The following is a 23,170-nucleotide window of genomic DNA, read 5'->3' as shown; positions in this document are numbered from 1 at the left end:
GGGCGGTGGCCGACAGTGACGGTGGTCGGCGACTAACGACGGTGGCCGACAGTGGACGATGGCCGATGGCGGGCAGCAACGAACGGTGGCGGGCGACGAAGAACTGTGGCACCAGACAAATATATATTACATGAGACAAAAACCAGAGCAGGATCGACCCGCTCTGATACCAACTTAAGATTGAAACTGTAAAATTCTAGAAGGCTTAATTGATCCCTCTCACAATCTTCTATTTATAAAAATAAATTGATACATAAGTACATTATAAATAGAGTAACCCTAGACACAATATAATCATGATAAATAGAATAATCCTAGACACAATATAATCATGATAAATAAGGTAACCCTTGACACACTATAATGATAATAAAATAGGATAAATATCCTAACAAAAATAATTTAATCCCTAACAATAATAGATAGATATATTTTATTGTCTCACATTTCACACCTCACCTCAGGAACTCAAATCTCACAATTTGATGTTTGACATATAAAACAAATTTCAAGTGTTGATTGCACAGAGAATACTAAGGAAAAACTCAGATTTACAATATTTCATTCCTCTTTTGAGCCATATTCATTAAGAGAACCATTTTCCAATGACATTCAAACCAAAAGTCTACATAAATATAATTAAAACGGCAAGTGTATTTAACTTGGCCAGGTGGTTAATATTGTAGCTATCTTTGTCCAAAAAACACGATGCCAACATGTCTCGCAATGTTCATCATCCTTAACATGTCGACCTGCAAACTTGCCTGGCCTCAGCCAACAGTATCTAAATCAACATCTGCATCTGTCTCACCATCTATGATTCCGGCCTCAACTTCGCCATCTGCTTCTAATTGGCCGGCTTCCTGTCCTACATCAGTGTCTGAGCTATGCTTCTGAAGTTCTTCAGGTGTTGGGGTTCCACCTTGAGTACCAGGGACATTGGCACCATCAAATTCCATAGGTGTTGCTGTGTTATCTGTTCGAATGCCATCCCCATCCATCTCAGTTGCAGTTGTGGCAATCTATTATTTTAAGAGAAGAAAAAAAGGCATGACCAAAAGTGATTTCAGAAACTCCTTTTAAGCATTGGATTTGTTACTATAGATGCAAAATAAAGAAAAAAAGAGAAGAGTTGAGACTAAAAAATGATGTGTTAAAATGTTTTGGTGTATTTGATGTCTCATAAAACACCGCACTAATTATACTAATTATGATCCTAACAAATTAAGCAAACAAATCCTAAAGAATATTGTAAGATACAATAATATATTTTTTGATATTTTCATATATTCTAACACTCCTCCCAAACTTAAAGCTTGTTACAAATAAAACCTTTTAAATAAAAGCAATCAAACAGTATATATGTTATATTCATCATATTCGTTCTTAGTTTCTCTCTTTTCAACATGATACATGAACTAGAGCGGTACCATCCTCCGTGACATGTTTTGTCACTAATCCTTTCAAAAAGGTTTTTGTGTGACACAAGAAAACCAACAAATTAGAAAATTCTTAATTCCTAATACATTAATCTCTGACGTTAAAAGTGAATTGCCACCAACCTTAAATATGTTAGTTGAACTATAAAGAAATACAGCAAAACAGAAATTATTCAATTACCACACAACCAACTAGCAACAATTTGAACCACCCAATTCTACAGTACTGTATAATATGGTATTTCTCTTGAGCTGATGTAATTAAAAAAGAAAAATGAAAAGGTGGATCTGAATCAAGAAACCTGATTTTCCTCAACTTGATGTGCAGAGCCTTTTGTTTCTTCCTTTTTGCTACGCTTACTTCTGTCGTTTGGCTTAGCTTGGTATTTAGATCGGACATCTGGTGGCAAAAGCTCTAGTGGGACAACCCCTTCAATGCCATGATCAGTAAACTGCAACCAAAATCTATGACTTTCACACAACCTAAAATAATAAACATACTAAATTGCAGATAAAAAAAAATCACTGTTACCTTAGAAAACCCCTCCAAGTCTTGTCGAGCAGCAAGACGGAGACCTTTCCAACAATAAACCTGAATTGAAAAGAAAAATAGAATTTTTAAGATGTATATTTTCAAGTTAAAGGCTAAAACCATCAGACAATAAATGTGCAACTACAAAATTGGGAAGAATTTTTCTGTTTAAATTCTACTCTATTACATGTTGCTATGTATGCAGCTGTTTTGAGACTTTCGTTGCAATAAAATGCCCATATTTTTAATGAAAATTGTGTCTTTTCAGACTCACTATAAGGATGAAGCTGTGATGCCCCCTTTATGATCAAAGGGAGTTTCACAAGGATGTCTTTACTCTCTGAAGGATAATTGAAGAGCTCTTTCGTTTTCATTTTTTGTTTTTCCACTGGCTTTGCTTTATTCTTTCTTTTTCTTTTATATTCCTGCAACAGAGAGTATTCCTTACTTTGTTTATTTACATTTATTTTTCAGATAAAATTTATTAGAAGATACTTTTTAATGCTTTTCAAGCTATACAACTTAACAGCATAACGAATATGACTAGTCTAAACGATTTGCTACTGGGTCCAAGTTACTTTACAGATAAAAATTTGAAGATATCTAATAACCTTAAGTTCCACTCTTAATATCACATTCATGGTGACCAAGGTTGTCAACATCTTGGTTTGGATTTTATGATTTTTTAACACAACAAGCAACTCTCATTACAGCCACTAGTGTTAGTGAGATCAGGGTCGTATCATAGAGCAAGGGCATAGAAGTGCTTGAAAAAGATGATTATGCATGAGCTGGCAAGCCAGCATTTAAGTGCTTGACCAAATAATTGGCGGAAAAATGCCCCACTCAAACTCATTTGTTTGGTCTCGTCCAAAAAATCACAACCCCGGAGAGAATGCATGAAAGGAAAAAAAGGTCAAGGATGAAAGGTGATTTCGCCCACGTCTGGTTATTTCTACTACTGAAGTCGAAGCTTGGTAGAGCTGATAATAGTCATCTCACACCGTAATTTATGGAAGATGTTTTTACATAGTTTATGCTCTGGTCAAATTAATAAGTTCTCAAATGGCTAAGTGCTCTAGAAAATCTAGTTAGATAAGTGGATGATGAGTTCCTTCTCTGCCTTTTCATTTCATCCTTGCGGCGATTATATCTCCACTTTCCATACCATTAAGCCATGGGTACTATAGACAACAGAGACCCTGGAGCAATAGATAGCAGCCATACGTGTCTTTACGTAAAATAAGTATTAAGTAGTTTTGGACAGGCTTATATATTCTGCTGTCTCACTATTCTGCCCAGTGCTGTTTCAATTGTCAAGGGAGTTTTCATTTCTAAAATGAAGAGAGAATAGGCAGTCTAGCAGCATTATTAATCTGCTTGTTCTTTATCACTTTTTATTGTTGAAGTTTTTGAGGATACTAAATTCTCAAATTTTTACTTTCCTTGTTTTTCTTAAATAAAACTTCTTTTTCATCCAAAATAAAATTTTAATTAGAGGATTTACCCTGTTATTCTTGTGATGATATTCAGCTTCTATTCCAGCGGAGGGATCCATCTGTAATTTCAAAAATGCAAAACAATTTTGATATTCAGTAAAATGGGAAAGGGGAGAAGGATAGGAACTGAACATCAAATTATGAGGAAAATTCATAACAACCGGTCTGGAAATATTATTGAAGACAGGAAGGGAAAATCAAGATTCTCACTGCAGAAGAATATGCAAGCTTACATCTTCAGCCAAGGGTTTCCAGTACTCCATAATTGAAGGTGTTTGAACTCGTTGAGGATCCGTTAAAGCATTCTGATTATAAAAAAAAAGTGATAAATAGAAAAAATCAGTCAATATTATATGACCAACACAATGGAAATAAAGAAATGTCTTTTTACCATAGAAAAGAAAACCAAGTAAAACATCAACGCAAACACAAGATAATTTAATAATAACAGTTAGGAAATTTAATATAAAATGCTCAAAATTCTAGCTTCTCAAGATGAGACATAAAGCATCTCTAACAAATGAATTGAAGTATAAAACAATTCTAATCCATAGATAATCTAATAATAACAGTTATAATTATATAAATAAAAAGTTGGTCCTATATAAGAAGGAATATAAGGTTTTATATGCATTATTAGGAAATTTTTTAGTTTTTCCCCTTGTCTTTGTGATTAGAGGATATCAAATCTCTTCTATATATTGTATTGATTAATTTTCTCTATATAAATAAAGCACCCATGTTATCTCAGTAATACACTGCCAACTCCGTATTTCTCTCTCCTAGAGTTTAAGAATAATCTATAGTGACAAGGTTACTATGAGAAATAGAGAAGATTGGGAGAAAATATCCCTTGTGTGTTTAGCATACACATAGGGTAGTTTATTTATATTGTAAGATATGGGCCAATGTCCTTAATACAGAATAGACTAAGCCCAAATAACAGAAACACACATCTTAACATCTAACACTCCCCCTCAAGCTGAAGCATATAAATCATATGTTCCAAGCTTGTTACAAAGATAATCAATTCTAGGTCCTCGTAAGGACTTAGTGAATATGTCTGCCAACTGGTTACTTGAGTTAACAAACTCAGTCTTGATATCTCCGAATATGATTTTTTCTCGAATGAAATGACAATCAACTTCAATGTGTTTGGTTCTCTCATGGAAGACACGGTTAGAGCTAATATGGAGAGCAGCTTGATTATCACATATAAGTATCATGTGAGTGACATCTCCAAATTTCAATTCACTAAGCAATTGTTTAAGCCACACAAGCTCGCAAGTAGCTGATACCATAGCTCTATATTCTGCTTCTGCACTGGACCTTGCCACAACACTTTGCTTCTTACTTTTCCAAGATATCAGGTTGCTACCAATAGAGACACAATATCCAGAAGTAGACCTCCTATCAGAAGGGGAACCAGCCCAATCAGCATCTGAATAACAAACGATTTTTGTATCGTTGTTAGGGCCATATAGCAAACCTTTTCCAGGTGATCTTTTAATATACTTTAGTATGCGAACAACTACATCCCAATGGTCTTCACATGGGGAGTTTAGAAATTGACTCACCACACTAACTGCGAAGGAAATGTCAAGACGCGTAACAGTAAGATAGTTTAATTTACCAACTAGTCTTCTGTACCGTTCAGGATCTGAGAAAGGCTCCCCCTGATTTGGTAGGAGTTTGATGTTAGGGTCCGTTAGGGTCCATAGGTGTCTCAACAGATTTACAGTTCATTAACCCTGTTTCCTCCAAGATGTCTAACGCATACTTCCTCTGAGATATGACAATACCATCATTGGATTGTGCTACTTCAATACCCAAAAAGTACCGGAGTTTGCCAAGATCTTTGGTTTGAAAATGATAACAAAGGTGTTGTTTCATCTGAGAGATGCCAAGATAGTCGCTTCCTGTGAGAACAATATCATCGACATACACTATTAAGTAGATACATCCAGCACTCGAGTGGCGATAGAACACTGAATGATCCGCTTCATGCGAGACATACCAAATTGTTAAACAACACAACCGAATTTACCAAACCAGGCCCGAGGAGACTGTTTTAGGCCATATAAGGATTTGCGAAGACAACATACCAATCCAGATGACTCCCCCTAAGCAACAAAGTCAGGCGGTTGCTCCATATAAATTTCTTCATGCAAATCACCATTGAGGAAAGCATTTTTGACATCAACTTGGTAAAGAGGCCATTGTCGAAGAGCGGCCATGGCAATGAATAGGCGAACAAAGGTCATTTTTGCCACTGGAGAAAAAGTATCACCATAATCCAAACCAAAAATCTGTGTGTAGCCTTTGGCAACCAGTCGAGCTTTCAGACGATCAATCGTGCCATCAGGACCAACCTTGATAGCATACACCCACCTGCAACCAACAACAGACTTTCCAGATGGTAATTGGACAAGCTCCCAAGTTCCACTTTCCTGTAAAGCACTTAATTCATCCATCATAGCTTGACGCCAACCAAGATGAGTTAAGGCATCACTCACAGATTTGGCAATTGACACAGAAGAAATGGATGAGAGACAAGTATAAAAAGATGGAGATAATCTGTGGTAATTAAGAACAGTATAATGGGGGGAAGGGTTACGGGTAGAGCGTATACCTTTACGGAGGGCAATAGGCAAGTCAGACTCAGTTGCTGGAGCCGGAGGAGACACATGAGGCGGCACCGGAAGTGAGTCATGAGGGAGACAATTACGACGACTATAAACCTGAAGGGGTGGAGGTGAAGGATGATCCTGTGGTGAATGAGAGTCTAAAGAAGGAGAAGACAAAATGGGTGGAGCATCACCAGGAGGATCACAGATAAGAGGAATATCAACAGTAACAGGGAGAGGTACAGAACTAGAAGATAGATGTGAAAAGTAAAAAGAAGACTCATCAAAAGTGACATCAGCAGAGATAAAATGACGATTGAGGGAAGGGGAAAAACACTTATAGCCCTTTTGTGACCGTGGAAATCCTAAGAAGACACATTTGTGAGACCTAGGAGATAACTTATCAAGACCAGGACTAAAATCATGAACAAAACATGTAGACCCAAAAACTCGAAGAGGTAATGGATGCAGAGGGTCTTGAGGAAATAAGATAGAATGAGGGATTTTGTTATCTAGGACGGAAGATGGCATGCGGTTGATAAGATAACATGCTGTGAGAACTACATCACCCCAAAAACGTGAGGGTACTTGACAATGAATAAGAAGTGTACGAGTTGTTTCAATAAGGTGTCTATTCTTAAGCTCAGCCACCCATTTTGTTGAGGGGTATAAGCACATGAGGTTTGGTGAAGAATGCCATGAGAAGCCATAAACTGTTTAAACGGTTGAGAAAGGTATTCACGGCCATTATCACTACGTAAATTTCGAATAGAAACCTCAAACTGTGTTTTTATTTCACTGAAAAAAGATTGGAAAATAGAAAACAACTCATAACGATTCTTCATTAAAAACAACCAAGTACATCTGGAATAGTCATCAATAAAGGTAACAAAATACTGAAAACCTAAAATGGACTTAACACGACTAGGTCCCCAAATGTCAGAATGAACCAATGAAAAAGGGGACGACGCCCATTGTGAGACACTACGAGGAAAGGAACTACGAGTATGCTTCCCTAACTGACAAGACTCACACGACAAACTTGATAATGTGGACAACCTCAAGACAAGTTGTTGTAGTTTGGCAAGACTAGGATGACCGAACTGAGCATGAAGAAGGGATGGTGACTCCATGACTACGCCAACATGTGGAGAAGGGCGGAGAGTATAAAGGCCATGAGACTCACATCTTGTGCCAATCATGTGTTTCGAACTCCGGTCCTGAAACCAAACAGAATCTTTAGTAAATGAAATAACACAATTAAGAGTACGAGTTAAACGACTAATGGACAATAAGTTGAAGGGAGACCCAGGGACATAAAGTACATGATCAATGGATATGGTTGGAAAAATATTAACAGTACCAATACCATGAGATGAGACTCTAGACCCATCAGCCATTGTTACTGAGGGTAAATTATCCGGACATGACAAGGAAGAAAACAAGGACTTGTTACCAGTGATATGATCGGTGGCGCTGAGTCAAGGACCCAAGGTCCGAGGGAGTGAGTTAGACCAACAAAAGGTGTACCTGTACGTGCAACAGATGCAGATGTAGTGGAACCAGAGTGCTGATGATCCTCATACCATCTGAGAAATTCGTTAAAGATTGCAGGTTTGTCTACGGTATTAGATGAAGTAGGATGGTCTGCAGACGGTGATCGGGGAAGTGGATCAGAATTTGCCATTGCTACAGGTCGAGGAGGACGTCCATGGAGAGCATAACATCTATCAATCTTGTGGCCTAACTTGCCACAATGGTCACATTTTGGACGTCCTTTACTTGGCTTGCGAGACCGACTTCGATCATCACGTTGAGCAGCCATAACAGAGGAATCATCAGTATGAGGGGATGTCTCAGTGACGGGTTTGCTCGGTATACGCAAAAGAGCAGAACAAGTAGAAGTAAAGTTGGGTATGACAGGAGAACCCAAAATCTGATCACGAACATGAGAAACATCATCAGAGAGTCCGTATAATGCCAACAACATGAAGAACTTTGATCGTTGTTCCAATTCTTCAGCAAGAGTGGAAGCAGGAGGTAATATATCATTAAAGTCATGAAGAAGGGCATGAATTTTACCCAAATATTCTGCCATGGGACCAGGATTGCGCGGACCAATAACAGTTAATAGGTCCTGACAAACACCATAAAGATGCTGAGTGTCATTTGTGTATAACAACTTCGCTTGTGCCCATACTTCTGAACATGTTTCATAGAATCGAAACATTTGTTTTAGTGAGGAGTGAATGGTGGACTTTATAACAATGCATAACTGAGCATCAATTTTCATCTAGCGGGAAGTGTCATCTATGGGAGCAGTAGTCACATTTTGAGTAAGATGATCTAAGTACCCCTGACTCTTCAACCAAAGTTTGATGTCGGACGCCCATGTTGCATAATTTGTGCCATCTAACTTGTCAATGGACAAGTGTACATTCACATAATTGGTATATATTGAGGGATCAAAAGATGAGCCACCAATAGAGGTGTTTGTAGACGAGGAAGACGCCATAGAGAGGGAGAAACCCTAAAAATTCAAAGTGCTCCGATTGACGCAACGACCACAGATCCAGAAAGCTCCGGCGACATGTCGGCACGCGCGGCGGCAGCGACGACTCTTGCGGCGGCGCGTGGAGGCACGTGGGTGGTCCGTTCGCCGCGATCTTCGTACCACGGTGGTCGCCCGACCGAGACGATTCCGATGGTGTGGTCGCCGGTCGATTCTGGAACTCCGGCGACAGCGACGACGATGGCGGCGACTGCGACGACAGCGGCAGTGATGGGTGCCGGAGACCGTGGAGTTGACTTGTGCTCTAGATACCATATGGAAATAGAGAAGATTGGGAGAAAATATCCCTTGTGTGCTTAGCATACACATAGGGTAATTTATTTATATTGTATGATATGGGCCAATGCCCTTAATACAGAATAGACTAAGCCCAAATAACAGAAACACACATCTTAACATCTAACAGTTACCAAATTGAGGGTTCAAATCATGAATCGCCAAGCAAAGTTTAAATTGTGAATCATAATGTGTGTCAAATAATAATATTTAGAGATAATGAAAATTACTTCAAATATAGGAGAGATGCTTCATTTCCATCAGCTAGGTTTGACTTGAATGAATTATCATTAGAAAAGGGGAATATCTATACAGAGTGTGATGAGCCGAAAAATTCAAAAATACAACCAGGGGCAAAGCCACTTTGATTATAAAGTACAGAATATCATGACAATATCTAAATAACCCTAGCGTTTAGCATCCACAATCATCTACTTCCGTAGAAATACATTTTATGTTGACAACTAGTCACAATCTCTGTACAAAGTAACCTACCGGATTTTGATCTGCCCATTTCCATAACTGAGATAGCTCTTTATTTCCCAGTCTCCATCTTGGCCTACTGAAAACAGCAACACAGAACATGGTAAGCGAGACAATGATAGCATTGTGAAAAGAATCAGTATAAATTAGCAGCATAACAATAATAACAATGATAATAATAAAATAATTTACAGTGGCTTATGGTCAGATTTTTGTTTTCTAAATAAAAAGAATCTCACATGCCTGTCATTTTAGCCTAGTTGTATCCTGTCCACTTGTCACCTCTACACAGAAGTGGTTTTCTTTGTTGTGAGCAATATATATTTTGTTTATCTTCTACCCAGAAGTATATTTTAAATTGACATGTACATTACCCAATGTTAACCTATGACCTTTAAAGATTTACAGAGTTCAGTCCCATGACAGCTCTAAAGTAAACATTGACAGGTGTTTTTCCCCGCAAAAGAAGTGTTATTTACTTCTTTCAGTCAACTAGTAACATTGAAAATGCCGTCAGTAGTGGAAGTGTATATTGCATGTGACCACTTTGCCGTGTTTCAATTAATCAGACATAAACTTCCCAAATTTAAACTGTCATTCAATTGGTTGTTTACTGCAACTTCCATGTATAGATAACTAGTTTTTAATTAATAAACAATGACCTTAAGAAATTAAGGAAATAATTCTTCTTATCTCCTCGGAGATTCTAAAATAGTTTTATTCTATAATCTTAAACCAATATCACATGCCAAACATTTTTGGTCAACAGCCATACCGCTTCTTGGATCCCTCTGGTACTGCTTTCTTCTCTATAGGTTGCTTTTCATATGGCAGGCAGCCATCACGTTTCCACCACACCTAAAAAGTACAGAATGGGATAATATTAAGCTAAATTCTAAACATAATCTTCACGTTTAATGTAAAAGGCAAGTGTTTATAGGGAGGAAAGGCTAAAGGAAGATGCTTACCCAATTCTTTTCTCGTTCCAATATATGCTCAATTTTGTGAAGAAACTCTGACCCTTTTGGTGGTGTCAGTTCAAGAAGTTTTTTAACACGTTCCTCGCATGATGTGATCTCTTCTTTCTGAATTAAATAAGAAAATATGCAGTTCAAGGTACATTAGATGTAAACAATTGTACTTCAATCAAAACAGCAGTTTCTAACAATACATTTAATGGAAAACAAGCAGTCTTGAAAACAAATAACAAGGTAAGAGAAAGTGCCTCTTTCCAAGAAGACCAATTCATTTTTCCACAAAATGGCAGGAAAGCAAGCAACCAAAAACAAAGCATGTCTGTTTGAAATACTAATTTATATGAATCTAATAACATGATGGAGGATAGTGATGTCCTAAAGAATACGGCCATAAACTAAAAGCCAACAGCATCTTGATACTGTTACTGTCAAAGAAAACTACGTATTGAAATTGAATAAAAAATGGAAAACTAATACAAACATGAAACCCTGGATATAAAGAGAGAATGAAAATAAACTCAGCATGCTTAAGTTAGGTCAACCACATACTCCTGATCATGATTCCGTAATAAATTTTTACTAAGTTATGTTTGATTTTCTTTCACATTCTAAGGTACCAAGGTGGACATTTTATTCAAGCTTTAAAATGCTAGTTCAAAGATCTAAAGGGAGTTTGGAAAGGCCATTGCGCCCACAAACATTTATACATATTATAATTTGCATAGAGATCGGAATTCCCTTTTTCAAATTAATAATTTTCTCTTTTGTTTACTTTATAGTACACTTTAATAGCACAAAGAGGATTCCTATGCTCCTATTTTGTGCTATTATGAAATGTATTGGCAGTAGGATTCTAGCAAATTATAAACGCAAGAAATAAATCTAGACATCACCCGTTTCAGTAATTGAAGAGGAACAGTATGGATCATGAATAGCAAAGCAATGATAGCAAATAGTGAGCACTCAGAAAGAGATGCAGAAGGCACTCCGATAGATAGTCAAAATATGTATACAACAGTGAAGACAATTTAGTATATATTGCATAATCTAAAGAAATCAAGGTAGGCAGCACTGACCATGCTTTCAGATGGCAAATCCTTGTCACCTTTTCCAGGGGCCTAAATGCAAATGAAGTTGAAACCATAAACTAATATAGATTGTGTTTAATACATCACAAAGACATTAATTTTTTAAATTACCTTCAAGTAATCAAATAATATAAGACACTGTACAAGAACGTGACGTCGAAAACTTGGATCCTTTAACTGTTTAGCATTCCACCACCAAAAAGGAACAAAAGAATGAGGTGATCATGAGTCAAGACAAGAACATCTGAACTAAAATTAAACAGTCAAACTGCTTACCTCTAGACCCATTAGTTTGCTGCTTGTAAGATATTTTATACTAAAATTAACTGCCTCTTCCTCTAAATTATTAGCATCTCCTTCTTCATCGGTCAATGGTTGTGCTTCAAATGTATTTAATACAACCTTTTATCCAACAAAAAATCAGAGGTAAAAATGCAAGAACTGCAGCAATATCATATTCAAGAAAAAAAATTGCATATAAACAAACACAAACAAGACCTATGAAACAAATAATTACCGACAAACTAGATGTGAATTTCTGCCACTTTATCGGAGCATGACTTACGGAAGCAGGGTTAGAAAAAAATTCCTACATCAAAGAAAATAAGAATGATCAAACACACATTTTAAGCCTCTTTCTGAAATAAAAAGTAGCCAAAAATGGTATACACTGGCTTTAATATGAGAACTATTCATTACAAAATTTTCCATTTAAAGATCATGAGGAAAATATGCATTTCATCCACTTGTTTAACTTTCTTAAAATAAATTTCAAGCTACTAATTATATGATTGTATAATACATTATCAAAGTATTTTCCCATAGAAGTAACCATATTGTAAGTTTAACAGATACAAGGACCATCTTGAATTTCAGATTTTGTCAAGATAAAATAACTTTTTGAAGAAATTGAGAAAAAATAAATAAATAAAGAACAGGAATTCTCCTACCAGCAACAGTGAAAAAATATTATAGGCATATCCAGTTCCTTTGAATGTGTAACAAATAAACCCATTACAGATGACACAAAGGGATGATTTAATTTTATTAATGATAAAACATATTATAAATGTTATTGCGAAACAAGTTGAATAAGTACTGTAATGGAAGAGACCACTTTTCCAACTTCAAGAACTAAAATTGCAATGAAGACCCACCTGAAGACCCCAAAAAGTCTGATAAAAATTGAAATCAATGCATATGCCTGAAAAGTGAGTAAAAATAAATTATTAGCTGGAAATAAAAATTAAACCTTACTTGCATTAATAAGAACATATCAAAAATGGAATTAAAATATACCTTCCAAGGGTTCTTTTTCAAATTTTGTTTCGTTTGATGTGTTAAAAACTCCTTTGATATTTAGAGCTGCAAATGTTTACCAAAACCATCAAACTGACAAAGGATTCAGGAAAAGGAAATTGACACCAAATGTGAATACAGTCTTACATTAGGGATATTCACTAGGTCGGATAAATCGACGACTCAATATTTCAACTCAATAAATTGGATTGAGTTTTCTCAGTGATTGGGTCAACCCCGACCCAACTTAATCTATTATGGGTTGGATGATGAGTTGCGTATATTGAAAACAAAACCCAATCCAACCAAACCAAAATTATTAAGCAATAAAAATAATAATAATAAATAATAAATAATAAATAATAATAATAATATTAATATAACAATTGTTCAATTTTGCCCATTATTCTATTAACTGAATGTGAGCTTATGAAATATTAAATTTCAATTGCTCAAATATTAAATAATATAGTCTATTTTTTAAAATAGTTATTCTAAAACATGTTTTCAAATTACAAATTTTAGCAATTTTTTTTTCAAAGTGTGATCCAATTGACCCAACTTTGTCAAGGATGGGTTGGACAGCGTGAAATAAAAAAATTTAGAAATCCGACCAAACCCAATGCAAGATTTTTTTACTGAACAGGTGATACATTGGTAACCAACGAGAACCGACCCATGTACAAACCTAGTTTACATAATTATACCTGATCGCTCTGATAATGGAAAGAAATGAGCTAAAAACATGAGAATCCTTCCACAAAAGACCACGTCATTTGCCTATAACATAAAAAAACAACACATCTAATTACAGCTATCATCAGAAAAACAAAATACAGTAATTTCTTCACACATAAATATGGATCCTCGGCAAACCTGACTTAAAAGAATACTTATTCAATACTATAAAGCCCACGAAATGAATAGTTTATCCTATAACTACAGCTTACAAGAATGTAACAAGAAATATAGAGCCTTTGATATGTGAATATGTCTACCGTCCAATAGGCAAGAAACATACAGCATGTAATTTTGTTCCTTAACTTGAAAGCAAACAAAAAACTTTGAGAAAAAAATCATCTGGTTAATTGACTAAGCAAAATATCCTGTCAAAAGAAAGTCAGTTATGAATTTTATCAAACTGCAAGGAAGATAGAGAAAACAAAAAAGGAAGCAAGGAAACCAAGCTCCAAGCATGACTTTACTTAAAACACAGGTCTTGAAATCCCACTGGAAGCACTTCATAGCTGGAATAAATGGTTATTGTTAAGAAGTGGACTTTAAGTCTAATTCAACCTCACAAAACTGGCTTGTAAGGTGAAGTTCGAATCCACTTATATACTCTATCTCTAGTTGATATGGGACTTCTACCAGTTACAAAAGAAAGTGGATCACCACCACCCATAATGGTGAGAATTCAGCCTTAGCACCCCCTCCCCACAAAAGGGAAACAGTAGCAATGTTCAATTTTTAAAGAATCCAATGAGTTAATTGCTAACTAACTGATTTAATAACCCCGTGTAGAGGTTAATAGTTTCCAAAATAGAAATATTTTTTTACCAAAACACCTTGTTCTAATTTTTTTTCCAAAATTGTCATCATATTTCTTTGCTTTCAAGGATTTAAATTGCATACTGCATCATATGACGGTATGCATATAACAAATTCATCAAGCAAATGTCCTCATTAGCCCCTAAATATGCATACAATACAAGTCACCATTCACTGAGAGGTGAATATGAACAACAAAAAAGAAAAAAAGCAGAAACGTAGGAGAGACAAAAAGGGCCCTTGATGTTGAAACATATAGAAGAAGCAGGAATAATAAAATCTCTTTGTTACAGCTATTTTACTAAAAAACAACTTTTTTAAGAAAATACTTACTTTTAAAGGTTTTTCACACCTTTAAGTTTTCCAAAATAATTAGAATTTGAAAAGAATCTAAAATCCAATTAAAATGATTCTCATAAAACTTACCAATTTCTTTAAAGTGAATTTGATGATTGTAAACAATGATAATTTAGATTCTACTCTTTTATAAATGTCTCCAAAACCAAATCACTAAATTATTTTACATCAAAATACCGTTTTTTTTTATCTGTAACAAAGAGCTCATTATTTACTACAGCAATTTTTTTATTAGACCATGTACTTGTGCAAAATGTACCTTTGACAGACGTCGAAGAAGTTGATTGCAGGTTCTCAGCATTACAAGTTTTCCTCGAGCAAAAAGTTCATGCTGTAAGTCACACAAACACAACAGTTCTTGAGTAAGACAGGCCATGATATGGTTACTTATAGTATAAATAGTTAATAGACAAGCACAAAGAGCTAAAAACAACTGAGAAATATACTTTGCCCAATATGTCTTGTTTACTCTCTATATAGCCAAAAATATCTTTGCAGTTTTTCATTGTAGACATTTCTGTCAAGTCTTCCAATAGCTGAAAAATCATTCCACCTTCAATGTGTTCTTTCTCACACAGATATAGTACAATATCTGAAAAGTGAAATCGACACACAGCATGAGTAGGAGAGGAACACAAAACTTTGCATACAATTAAACACAACTAAAACTCATTATAACTTTTTTGGAGATACCAAGCAGGTTCTCAGCGATGCAGAGCTGGTTAGAGGATGAGAAATCCACAACAAAGAGAAGGGAAAAGGTACAAAGAAAGACAAAAAACAGAAACTCCTAATAATTTTGCAGCTCTCCCAGTCTTGTTGGGAATTCAAAATAATTTTACAAGTGCTAACAAGTAAATATAAAGTTGGCATTAACACATACAAAATAATTGGAAATATCAATTTGATGTAGTTATAAAGAATGCCAATCACAAAAGACATTACTCTGCACAAAATAACTACTTGAATATACAATCAAACAAGTTGTCTTCTTTATTTTTTTTTCTCAAATTTTTTTATCACAAAATTCATTAATATTGTTGAATGTGTGTGTGTGGCAATATTAGTCACAAGTTTTACACATACTAAATTGTATACATGTAACACAACAAATAATATGCTTAGTCCTAAGTTTTCTTCCTGGTTTATGGCCATAGTTTCCACACAATTTTCTATTATTGTTCCTTTCACGATATTTATATTACATATGTGCTTTATAAATTTCAATAAATGCTCTAGTCAAAAAATAAAATTTCTTGTATAAGAGCAAAATATACACTTCATCAAAATTATAAGAACAATTGAATGTAAAGAACCCCAAAAGAATGTTTTCTGAAAAGTGGAATGGTGCATATACCAAGAAGGCGAGGAATGAATCCCTGAGTAGTTCCACTAGAATCCATGGATTGCCCAAATTGCATTATTTTCTCAGAAGATGCTGCTGCGGACTGAAGCATAGGTACAAGAAAAATAATTCAGATACTTAAACAGACATACCCAAGGCAATAATGAAACAGAGAAAGGAAAATAAGCAAGAGAAGCATTGGATAGACTCAATTCTTAAATTATGTTTCTTAGAACACTCTTTGACTTAGTTATCTAGATAACACTCCATAAGGTACAACTCTTAACATTTGAATGCAAAGAAAAAGAGTAATAGAAATACTTGGTCCAGTTTTTGTTGACCATATTTACTGGTTTTGGATACAGTTTGGTGCATCTGGGTGTAACATAGCTCACTGAAATAAGCAATTGTTTTGGGAATAAAGTATTCGTTTGTCTTGCATGCAGTAGAAAGCACATTGTCTCACAAACATGTTGAGGGTTTGATAGCTTTATTACATTGATGTCCATTGTTCCTCAGAGAAATGCTAACAATACTTAATACTTTATTTTCAACATACTTTCTTACACTATTTAATACATTATTTAATATTTGGTAAAATTCAATGTGTTGCTCACACTCCTCTTGTTCCTTAATGTAAACTATTGTTTCTTATTTTAAGCCCTGTATATTATTCATCACTTCATCAAAAAAAAAGTTTTTTATATGTAATAAGATAGAAAGAAAAAAAAGAAAATAAGCCTATGTTTGTGATTGTTTGTTTAATGGTTACTTATTACTTGGAGAAACTCAATCAATTTAAGTGTTTTTGGAATTTTGTTGGTGATTTAAAGAGTTACATCGATGTCATGGTGCAACTGGTGTAACTCAGGCTGCAAATGCAACTAACATAGCCAGGACCAATAGGAATCCTGATTTGCCAACTTTACTGAAGTTATCTTTGTTTAGGTTTCTTAAAATCCTTTGGCATTAGGTGAGCAGGTTATTGTAGGTTAGCAAAGTATAGGTTTAAGTGTCATTTGGTAATTGTATTAGTATAAATATGAGAATAGGATAAATATGAGAATAAGGACTTTTTTTTATGTAACAAACAGTCCAGCAAATTAGTGAATTCCAATATTCTCAGTCTAAATGTCCTGTTTTCTTCCATCACTTGCTTAAACTCTTGTTTTCTAACAAGCATAATACTTTTTAGTTCTTGTGAATTTGACTAATGCAATAAAGTCCCTCTGTAAAATGAAATTAAATTAAAAGTGCAGCTCCTGTACATATCAAGCATAAAAACCATGCAACAGAGGAGGGGGAGGGGTGAGGGGGGCAATCCTAGAAAGCACCATTTATGATTGATGCACGGCAGTAACATTCTCAATGGTATTTTACAAGGAATCCTTGTTCTAGAATTATATTATTGTTATAATTCAACAAGGACAGAAAAAACAAATGATGAATTATGAATACGGGCAACAGTTAGACATACCACAAACTCCTGAAGCAGCATACGTAAAATATTTTCTAGGAATTGATTCTCATCTTGGGCCAACTTCGTTTGTTTCTGTTGCACACAAATGAATCAGCCGTTAACAAAATCACATGAAAACTACCACAAAGAGAACCTCAGGCAAGCGTTATCAATCAGTTACCATGCAAACATAATGGAAATGGAATATCGGACAGACAATGTAAGTCATCAAAAGAGCTGATTTTATACTAGAGCGAGAGATAGGACATATACACCATGAAGAATGAGTCTTCTAGAAGAACTCTCAAGATTTCCAAAATAATAAAAAAAGTTATATTTTAAATTCTTTTATATCACAAAAAATTCATTATGAAACCAAAAACAAAAACAAACTTAAGATTTTGAAATGAGATCTACAGCTAGCACAACCTAAAACCCTTCCACAATCAACAAAGTAGTTAATAGTAAGTGCACTATCATGGTATCCTACTCGTCCCATCCTCGGAACTGTCACACTGTGCATGGCCATGATGGTAGAGAGGCATGATTAAATGTTGCCATCCTGCCTATTTGTGACCTGCTGTTTTCAAATAGCCTCTGCTTGAGTGTTGTTTCAAGCTTGGCCAGGGGGCAAGGGAATTGACACTGGAAAATCACATAGGTTCTATAAGTTGGCCTTTTCCTGTTCCCCTTACATTAGTTCATGCGTCCCTCCAACTGCAAGCACAGTCACTGTTGAACAGTTACTCCTCCACCAGTTTCCATCACTGCTCACAACATTGCCATGCAGCTCGTTTCTGGCAAATATCTAGTATGTCAGGCTCTATTCTCACCAGTTTGCAGAGATCCACCTCTTCTCCAACGACATCCCAGCCATTCACCACTTTGTGACCCACCCACTGCCATTTCAGCCAAGTATATACTTCTTTCTTCTCTATTTTGTCCCCAATCTCTCTAAAAAGTTGGAACATGTTAGGTTACTTTGTGCAAATAACCTAATCTATACTCTCTTCTCACTTCAGCACTCGAACAACAGAATTGAAAGTAAGTATATATGTATTATTGATTCAGTAAAGTATCGAAAATACAAGTATACTCTTCCCCAAGGAAGCCTACCTTCCTTCGTTGGAAAATATGTCTAGTCTATACTCAAGAAAATAACCTCTTCATAATTCGTAAAATAGTCAGCCTCTACCATTCGGCCTCACTTCCCACTGCCTTATCGTTCAGCTTCTCCTCTCTTACACCGTTCGGCCTCACTTTCTCCTGTCTTTCTATTCGGCCTCACTTCCCCCTTGCCTTACCGTTCCGTTTCTCCTCTCATGCACCGTTTGGCCTCACTTCCCCCTGCCTTACAGTTCGGTATTAGTTTAATTCCCTCCTCTTTTATTCCTCCTCTCATGTACTTCTAACTTCCTAACAAAACAACAATGACTTCTCTTTAACATTGGGTATTTCTTTGTTTACTTTTCAGCATATATATACATGTTTAGCGTACATCATGTTTAAGGTTTCCAGTTCAAAACAATGCTCATACCACTATCCCACTATAGCAATTTTTTGGCTTGGTTGCTCCACGTCACTATTTGGGGTGGACTACTATGAATCAACAGTTCCTCCATTCTTTTCTAACAGTGCCTTAAATTCAAATATCTTCCTTTTCTGTACCTTTCAGACATCACCCAACCTGACAACTATCACTGTCCTCTCAACAAGAACCCAAAGAAACAATAATCAAACTAATAGAATTAAACAAATATTAATAACCACCACCACCACCTCTAAGGTAACTCCAGGAATAAAGTGCTCAAACCATTATCATGTCTAAAATTTTACAAACTAGTTCCACAATTCTCATTAACATGTACGGCATAGGAGTCAAATTTTCAAAAGAGTACTCATACCTGAGGATTTATTACTTCTTGGACTGTCTTCAAAGCAAAATTTTCAGGTGGCCCAGGCTGTAGTATGGCCCTTTTGAATACCTCCTGAGTACAAAAACAAACCAGAAAAGACCCAACCAATGAAATTGAAAAAAACTAAAACAAAAATAATTATAGGGGAAAAAACAAAAACCTAACTGCATTAAAAAGTTTTAAAACTCAACAAAAGGTAGCTCAGACATAATTTATTTCTAGTTTGATAGTATAACAGAAAACATCCAGTTGCATCACAAAATCTAGTAGCTAAATAAAAAATAAACAGAACACCATTAAAGGTACAGAAACACATTGGGTGTAATGAATTCACCATGCCCTTCGAGAATCACACATCCCGAACACAAAATATGGTGCATGGATTTGACTTCTACCCTTTAAAAAGTGAACCTTAGTGGCAAATTCACTGGAAAAAAGTGAACACTAAAACAAAGCTTACCATGAATTTTGAATACAAGTCCACTTTTTTTCTACTGAACCGACAAAGCTTCCACAATAACTGAGAAAAGAAAAGAAAAATTACAGGAGCACAACACCACTTTTGTTATTCTTAAGAAAATATAACATAAAACAGGAATAAATAAACGACATTATAATTCACATAAAACTTGGAAAATGGAACGCGGAAGGTGGAGGCAGTCACTCACGTAAAAAGTATATAATTTCAACACAACAAACTTTGGACATACACCGCTTAGAACTGGGATTGATCACTGCAACAAGTACCTGCAAATCCAAATTCACACAAAACCTTTGAATTTGAACTGAATTATGAATTATGTCGTTCGGATTTAGTCACAGAACCAACAAGTCCTTTCTACCAAGGTAAACCCTTAACACGGGTCGGATTCTGACCAAAAAACTCTATCTCAAAGTCCATCTTAACTTTAGAAATTTTATAATTTTTGAAAATTTAAATACATTTGATTTAAATTGAGAAATTTGGATGATGATGCACAAACACTGCACCTCTTACATGACACCCTTCTAGTATTATTAAAATAATAGTGTTATTTTAAAATATAAGATAATAGTGAGTTTTCAGCCTAACTCAGCCCCACTTGTAAGGTGAGGTTTGCACCCACTTATATACACTAAATTTGCCTTATCTTTAGTCGATGTTGGACTTCCAACACAACCCAAAACAGAGGAATGGATGACATACAAGTAATTCCAGTCATACACAAATTAAGTACCTCTAATTTTTTTTTAAACATATACCAACAAAATTATAGTCAATTTATCCATTAACAAAGTTCTATCAGACCTGTAGACACATACTAAGCCTTTATACTACTTTGTAAACAATATACATAATGTCATAGTATTCTAGTCTAGCACGTAGAATTTTGTCATCCCAATGTAAATAATTATCATTGATTCCATTCAATCATCCAAGCAAATATCAGATTTTAACAACATAATACTAATTTTCACGTGTGCCTCTACAATCTGACATTTTAACATACTCAATCCAACATCTTGGGCAAAAACACAACAGTGTTGTAAAACCGCTTCACTAAGAACTAGAAACTAACATTAGACACGAAAAGAATTACTTGAAATCCAACAACTATCCGCATATCATGTCTCAACAAAGCATAACAATTACCATAACATCTAAATTGACTATGCAACATCTACCATTCATCATACGTAGAAATGACTGAAAAGTCTAATTAATTGCTTCCAAATACATATTTACTGATTCTAAATTATCTCAGCAGCTATAGCAATTCATACCCATCCGACATGAACAAAAACAGAATATTGAACAAACCATTCGCACCGCAGAACATCATTCATAACGCATCCAGACCAAAACCACAATTAAAAGCAAGCCAAGTTGGCTCCCCATACCTGGAAACATGCTCTTCTTCACGTTGCAACCACTTCTACCTAGCTCCGCACTTCCGCGTCTCTCACTCCACTCAAACCCTCACTCTTAGGTTTCTAAAATGCTTTCTGGGTGTGTCCCTAACCCTCTCTTGCTCGTCCTATTTGTAGGCTTCTCCATCACCCCAAATTGAACCTAGAAATTAAACCCCTCACTTTGGATTCATCTTCTTCTTTACTCCTAGTAAGTGATCCTCGCTCTCTTAATTTTGTTTTTGTCCGTTAATCCTCTAAGCATTGGATTCTTCCTCACGTCCTCTCTCTCATGCATTAAAAATCCCCCTTTGCCCTAGGGTTTTCGAAAAAATAAGAAAAAAGAAGGGAAGAAAAGAAGAGAGAGGCTTTTACGAAAAAGAAAGAAGAGGAGAAATGAGCTTCTGATCCTGACTACCCTCTTTGATTAATGGGTTCGTAACCCAGCCCAAAAAAACCACCTCAGATGCATAAAAACCACGCAAACAAGCACACAGCACATTACCACTAGACCAAGATGATTTTGCTGATATTTAATAACTATTTTACTCATCTTATTTTGCCCATTCCTATTTTAACTTCACCCATTTTTATTTTATTTTATTCTCTACTAAACTTAGACATGTCCACGAGTCCTTTTATCCCACCATACTAGACTTTGACCAATCAAATAACATGACATTTTTATTAATATATTATAAACTTTCTCGAATATTTACTATTGATCTCACATCCATTGAGCAAACTCAGTCGTAATTTATTTCTAGTTTGATACTATAACTCTATAAGATTCAATAAAGAAAACATCCAGTTGCATCACACAATCTATCAGCTAAATAAATAATACACAGAACACCATTAAAGGCACAGAAACACATTGGGTGTAAGGAATTCACCATGCCCTTCGAGAATCACACACCACAAACACAAAATATGGTGCATGGATTTGACGTCTACCCTTTAAAAAGTGAACCTCAGTGGCAAATTCACTGGAAAAAAGTGAACACTAAAACAAAGCTTACCATGAAGTTTGAGTACAAGTCATCTTTTTTTCTACTGAACCGACAAACCTTCTACAATAACTGGGAAAAGAAAAAGAAAATTACAGGAGCACGACACCGCTTTTGTTATTCTTAAGAAAATATAACATAAAAAAAAGGAATAAATAAACGACATTATCATTCAGATAAAACTTAGAAAATGGAACGCGAAAGGGGAGGCACTCACTCACGTAAATAGTATAAAATTTCGACACAACAAACTTTGGACATACACCGCTTAGAACTGGGATTGATCAGTGCAACGAGTACCTACAAATCCAAATTCACACAAAACCTTTGAATTTGAACTGAATTATGAGTTATGTCGTTCGGATTTAGTCACAGAACCAACAAGTCCTTTCTACTAAGGTAAACCCTTAACACGGGTCGGGTTCTGACAAAAAAGCTATATCTCAAAGTTCATCTTAACTTTAGAAATTTTATAATTTTTTAGAAAATTTAAATACATTTGATTTAAATTGAGAAATTTGGATGATAATGGACAAACACTCCACCTCTTACATGACACCTTCTAGTATTATTAAAATAATAGTGTTATTTTAAAATATAAGATAATTTAGAATAAATTAACTAGATAATTTATTCTAAGATAATTTAATATAAATATAAGATACATTTTAATAATATATTTGACGAAGTTGTCTTTTTAAATTAAATTATTTCAATTTGAGTTTCTAAAAAGCATATTGTACATTTTTTTTTGTTCAAATATAACTTTGATTTTTTATATTATATTGAATTACACTTATTTGTATATAATAAGTGAACGTTGTCGATTAATATTAATAAATAATTCAAA

General features: G+C 35.2%; 1 protein-coding gene across 1 annotated transcript; it reads right to left on the bottom strand.

Annotated features, from left to right (window-relative positions):
- Positions 1-460: 460 nt before the first annotated feature.
- Positions 461-21,824, bottom strand: THO1 (nuclear matrix protein-like protein). Its single transcript, XM_088093957.1, has 23 exons — positions 21,302-21,824; positions 20,089-20,167; positions 19,881-19,940; positions 19,409-19,492; positions 17,523-17,597; positions 16,058-16,148; positions 15,147-15,292; positions 14,960-15,031; positions 13,500-13,572; positions 12,793-12,858; positions 12,651-12,697; positions 12,011-12,082; positions 11,770-11,895; positions 11,605-11,670; positions 11,482-11,523; positions 10,397-10,513; positions 10,204-10,286; positions 9,441-9,507; positions 3,704-3,775; positions 3,479-3,529; positions 1,972-2,031; positions 1,742-1,891; positions 461-1,022 (listed from the first exon to the last, which is right to left on the bottom strand). The coding sequence occupies exons 3-23, from the start codon at positions 19,881-19,883 to the stop codon at positions 771-773; spliced, it is 1,815 nt and encodes a 604-aa protein (XP_087950083.1). The 5' UTR covers positions 19,884-19,940; positions 20,089-20,167; positions 21,302-21,824; the 3' UTR covers positions 461-770.
- Positions 21,825-23,170: the final 1,346 nt, after the last annotated feature.

The sequence above is a fragment of the Vigna umbellata genome, chromosome 7, assembly GCF_029865625.1.
Source record: "Vigna umbellata cultivar VRB3 chromosome 7, Vumbellata_1.0, whole genome shotgun sequence".
In the NCBI taxonomy this organism is placed as follows: Eukaryota; Viridiplantae; Streptophyta; class Magnoliopsida; order Fabales; family Fabaceae; genus Vigna; species Vigna umbellata.
The sequence above is the reverse complement of the archived record's forward strand: the minus strand, read 5'-3'. Positions and strand labels throughout refer to the sequence as shown.

Bases quoted from the DNA above. Each gene is read 5' to 3' on its own strand.
- THO1 (XM_088093957.1), bottom strand. The intron at 10,514-11,481 runs GTCAGTGCTGCC...TATTTAATTCAG, and splicing joins ATTTGCCATCTGAAAGCATG to AAAGAAGAGATCACATCATG. The intron at 1,023-1,741 runs GTTTCTTGATTC...TTAAAATAATAG, and splicing joins ATCAAGTTGAGGAAAATCAG to ATTGCCACAACTGCAACTGA.